Genomic DNA, 5,159 nt, shown 5'->3' with positions numbered 1-5,159 from the left:
TGACTAGAAGGACCGCTGGGGTGGGTGCCCGTCCAGCAGCTTGGCTCAAAGTGCTGCCTTACCTGTCCGTGGTGTTCTAGTTCCCAAAGCGTGACCATGAATCCCAAAACCCAGAACAGGGAGGAGTGGGCCTGCTCCTATGAGCCCATGGCTGTCACAACACTCTTTGGCCTGGGGAGAGCCAGCTGCTTGGCCTACCAACCTGAGTAGGGGGACCCAGGGAGAAAGACCCCATGGCTGTGAGCTCACGACGAGGCTTCCACAAGCAAGGCTCCCGCCACACAGCACCAGTGAAGCCAGGGGACAGTCACTTGCACGGGACCATGACACACAAATCCTCAGTCCATCTGTGCTGACCACATGCCTGGGGGTTGGGGGTGGCCTCCCTGTCACCTCCAGGCTGCCAGTGACACATGGGAAAGCCCAGGCTCTCCTGCACACTCACCACCCTGGAACCCCCTGTCAGTCCTGCTCAGGCCCAGGGCTCAGGCAGGGGTGTGAGGAGACCCCTCCCCCAAAGTCTCCTGACGGCCACCTGGAGCCAGCTTCTTGGCCACCCCCGTGCTTGCAACAGAGAAGAAATGGAACAGCACAGAAGCTGCCCAGAGCCAGGGCTGCCCCCGCCTGGCAGCCCCACCCCATCTGGGGCCAGCCCAGGGGCCTGGATGGCACAGAGGTGCCAACACCACCAGGGACAAGGCGCTCGGCCAGCCAGGCCACCCACAGGCCGGGTTAGCAGAGGGCTGGGCCTCTGTGGGAGCAGGCAGGACCCGCCTCTTCCCAGCGTGCCTGGGGCGGGCCAGGGAGCCCACAGGGCAGACAGCACATCCTGAAACTTGGCGGAGCCCCAGGTGGCTGTCCAGCAGCCCAGGCCTGGCCCTGGAGCAGCAGCCACGCCCCTGCCTGCCGTCTCCCCACGCCCAGCCCACAGCCTGTGCCAATCCCCACCCTCCTGGGCTGATGGCACCCCGCCCACCACCTACCCTGGTTTTACAGGCCACGCCCCCTGCACACCCCGCTCCCCAATTTACTACAGACCCCGAGGACCTTCCGGCCCCAGCTTCTAAACCCTGGAGCCTGAGGCTGGTGTTTAAAGCCTGATCCGCGTGCAGAGACACACACGGCTGGGACAAAGGCCTGGGAAGGTCCTGAAGACAGCTCGAGGCAGCACACAGAAGCAGCGTACACGAGTCGGGTCCCTGGCTTTTAATGGGGGGCTCGAGCTGGGGGCTGGCCATCCCTCGGAGGCGGCTGGGAGCGGGTCTTCATGGCAGGGGCTACAGGCTCAGGGGGATGGTGGGTGACACATGAGGTTGGGGGAAGGAGCCTGGCAGGTGTGGGGGGGACACAGCCCCTCCTCAAACAGCAGAGCAGGTCTCTGGGCTCAACCCCAACCACCAGGCCTGGCCGCCCTGGCCAGGAGGTGGGCTCTTGGCGGGACGCTAGAGCCGTGCTGCCCCCTGGCGGCCTTCTCTGGCGAAAGCGCTGCAGCCACAGGAGAAGCCCTGCGGGCGGCTCACAGCCCTTTCTGCCCAACCCACCCCGCCAGCCAGCTCAGCCTGCCCGGGACACCCGCTGCCCAGTTCTGGGCCTCGGCTTCCCTGCTGGCCCGGGCCACGCACTGCCTACTCCAGAGCCTTCACCAGGGCCTCGTTGGCCTCGACGCGGATCTGGATCTCAGCCCTGGAGGCCTCGTCCGTGGCCCCGGACAGCTCCGACTGTGCCTTCTCCAAGTTCACCTTGGCTGCCTGCGGGAAGTGGGGAACGGGTGAGAGCCAAGCGGCGACGGCAGCCTGGTGCCGGCAGCCTGGTGCCGGCCCCGCCACCAAACTCAAGTTCCCTTCCCTGAAGCCATATCTAGCATAGCCCCGCCTCCTCGGTGCATCCGTCTCCCCGGGACACTCACCCCCACGTCGAGCATGTCCAGCGTCACGGCCTCTTCGGCCAGCAGCTGCACGGAGGAATCCGCGTTCACTGTGACCGAGCCGCTGCTCACTACAGGAAGAGGAAGACGTGAGACCTCCACACCCCCTTGTAGGTGACACCATCGCCCCCAAACCAGGAAAGTGGCTCCACGCTGTAGCCCTAGAGTCTAACACGGAAAACAAGCAGCCGGAGAGAATGACACACGCACATGGGGCTCAGGGGCATCCACTGGGGGCTGGATGTAGGGGACACCCACAAGCCCATCGGCGAAGCCAGCATGAGGACGGAGGCGGGAGCGGGGTTCGAACCCTGCTGCTCCTCGCAGCTGTGCTAGTGGAGGCACGACTTGGGATGCAGGGGCCTGCACCTCCTAAGGGGCCCCTCTGGCACCCGGCTTGCCTTCTCTGGGAGACCCTGTCCCCCACCCCGCCCCCCTGCAAGCTTCTTAATCCCCAGTCTGCTCTGTGCCCTTTCTCTTCCCAAGCCGGTGCCCAGACACCGGATCCGGCCTGAGGAAGTACGCGGCCCCTAGCCAGCCCCTTCCCACCAGACTCACCAAAGTATTTGGAGGTGGTGCCGTCCTCAGCATGGACAACCACCAGCCCCGGCCGCAGGACCTGCAGGGTGGGCACGTGGGCCGCAAGAATGCCAAAGGCTCCCGTCTGTGTGGGGACATCCACCTGCCGGACGTTGGCCCCGTTGAAAAACACCTGGAAAGACGACACGGAGCGCGTCACTGCAGGCCAGTCTTGGGCGATGGGACCGGCCCCCCTGCAGGACAAGGGCCAAAGGCAGGAAGGAACACTGACGGCGACACAGAGACGCCCCGCCGCGCGACACAGGGGTTTTGGCCCCCGCAGCCTCTCCCTGCCGGCCTCTAGCGCAGGGCCCGTCCACACACAAACGCTGCAGGAGCACAAAGGGCGCACCGGCCGGGCGGGCACCCAGGAGAACGAGTGTCCGACGCTGTGGGACATGCGGAGGGGGCGGGAGGGGCGGGGAGGTCGAGTCCGTGGACGTTGGCTTCCAAAGGATTGTACAGGACTCGGATTCCACTCGTAGGGCTCGGGCAGGAGTGCGGGGGCGACCCCCAGGTGGGGGGCTCGGAAGCCGGACCAAAGGAGACGGAAGGGGCGCGGGTCCGGGATCCCAGAGGGGTTGGGGGCCTCGGACAGCCGGAGGCTGCGGAGCCCGGATTCTGGACGACGCCGGGGAGGGACGCAGGGAGCGGGACAATGGCGGGGGTCTCCGACAGCGGACCACTAGGGTCCGGACCGGAGACGGCGGCCAACCGGGGTCCCGAGCCAGACCGGCCTCCGAACCTGCGTCGGCGAGGCGAAGGTGAAGGACATCTGTCCCGGGCCCGCAGCCGGGGCCGGAGCAGCGGCGGCCTCGGCGTAGGCGCGGGCCTGGCGTGCGAGCGAACGCAGGCCCGGACGGCGGAGCAGCGCGGCGGGCAGCATGGCGACGGCGGCCGGGGGACTCCAGCCGAACGCGGGCAGCTGGAGGACGAGGAGGACGACGCGCGGGGACCTCTGGGAAGAGGAGTCCCGGCAAAGGCGCACGCGCGCACTACGACTCCCAGCGAGCCGCGCACACGGATGATGCATTGCGCCCCGCGCGCGGCATGCTGGGGCTTGTAGTTTCCTTCCAGTACCCGAAACACCCCCCCCCCACCGCGGGGTAAGATGAGGTATGTGCCAAAAGCCTCCGCGGAGCAGGGATTACTTGAATTCAAGACTTTGGGGGCGCTCCTTGGATGCCAGGCGCAAGAGCCATCAAGAGGAATGCCAAGATTTCGACTTTGGTTTGGGGCGGTGGGGACTTTAACAAACATCAGTGTGACGAATACGCAAACCGTATGGCACATTGGAAGCTACGAAGTACTCAAAAGAGCAAAGAAAAGCAGCGCTGGGGGCCAGGCTGGGGTGGGCTGCGACTGTCGGACGCAGACGTGCTCGGAAGGGCATCCTGGGCCTATCTACGCGGACAAGCGCCGGGCGCCGCTCGGATGCAATACTCGACGCGGCCGGCAGAGGGCACTCGGCGACCGGAGATGCACGCGCCGCGGCCTCGTCCGGTCTCCGCCCCCGCGCGCCGCTGACGCACGGACGCGTGCGCGGGCGGCTCGGGGCTGCGCTGACGTCACCTCGGCTCGCGCAGCCTCGCTCGCGGCGTTGACGTCACCACTCCGCCCCCGCGCTAACGCAGGTGGCGCCCGGGGCCAGGCCTCCAGGCTCACATCTTGGTCTCCGGCAAAAAGCGGAGTGTGGGTTAGACGGGGTCGGGGCCCGCACCGGGGAGGGCCTCGGCTGAGGGGCCGAGGGGTGCAGCCACAGGGGAGGGGGTGTCACTCCTGGGCCCGGGGCTGGGCACATGCGTTGCGACGCGGGGCTGCCCCCGTGGCTCCCCAACCCCAGAGGCTGCCTGCATCCTAGCTGCCTGCCTTCCAGCATCTGGGGCGCCTGTGGCCAACACAGGGGAAGGATGCAGACCTAGTGCCCAGACCCCCGCCGCCTCTGGGCATCCCGGCCCAGGGTGTGTGCGCGCAGAGGGAAGCCTGTTCGCACTTCTAGGGGTGCGTCCCGTGTGCAGTCCCAACCTTTCCTAGAGCCCCGGGCCCCACATGGAGGCGAGCCTAATCTACCTCGTCAGTCCGCTACTCAAACCCATCCACTGGGCAAGTTCTCTCCCATTCTTACTCCAGGGGGGCCAATGCGTAAAGGCAGCACCTGTTACTCAGGCCCCAAACCTAGGGTGACCCTGGAGCTCTCCAGTGGATGCCCGTGGGCATGGCCTGTCCACTCAGTGGCCACTCTCACTGTTTTGCACAGCCCCAGCCTCCTCCCCTGTCCTAGAAGCAGGTGAGTTCACACACAGCCAGCGGCACCATGTCATTCTCTTGCTGAGAACCACAAAACGGCTTCCCTTGTTCCCTCCAACACAACACTTTGATTTCCAAACCTACTTTCTTACCCCAGGTCCTTTGCACATCCAGGTCCTGCTCACTTGAGCCAGCTCTTGCCTGGGTGTTCACTCGACTGGCAGATTCTTGTCTTTGACATGCCGGCTGGTGCTATGCTTAGGGACCCAGCTCCTGACTTGGAACTCACCCTGCAGTGACAGAATGGGTGAGGAGGACACGACACACTGCAGCAAATAACAGGTGACATGCAGGGCCACAGAAAGGGGCAGGGTGGGAGCTGCTGTTACCAAGGGTAGCCAAGAGGACA

General features: G+C 65.7%; 1 protein-coding gene across 1 annotated transcript; it reads right to left on the bottom strand.

The window, feature by feature from the left end:
* Window positions 1-1,191: 1,191 nt before the first annotated feature.
* On the bottom strand, window positions 1,192-3,466 carry ATP5F1D (ATP synthase F1 subunit delta). The gene is made up of 4 exons (XM_059388469.1): window positions 3,249-3,466; window positions 2,483-2,636; window positions 1,907-1,995; window positions 1,192-1,748 (listed from the first exon to the last, which is right to left on the bottom strand). Exons 1-4 carry the CDS (start codon window positions 3,387-3,389, stop codon window positions 1,626-1,628), a joined length of 507 nt encoding a protein of 168 aa, XP_059244452.1. The 5' UTR covers window positions 3,390-3,466; the 3' UTR covers window positions 1,192-1,625.
* Between the last annotated feature and the right edge of the window lie 1,693 nt (window positions 3,467-5,159).

The sequence above is a fragment of the Mustela nigripes genome, chromosome 2 (genome assembly GCF_022355385.1).
Source record: "Mustela nigripes isolate SB6536 chromosome 2, MUSNIG.SB6536, whole genome shotgun sequence".
Classification (NCBI taxonomy): domain Eukaryota; kingdom Metazoa; phylum Chordata; class Mammalia; order Carnivora; family Mustelidae; genus Mustela; species Mustela nigripes.
This window is presented reverse-complemented; position numbering and strand designations above follow the sequence as displayed.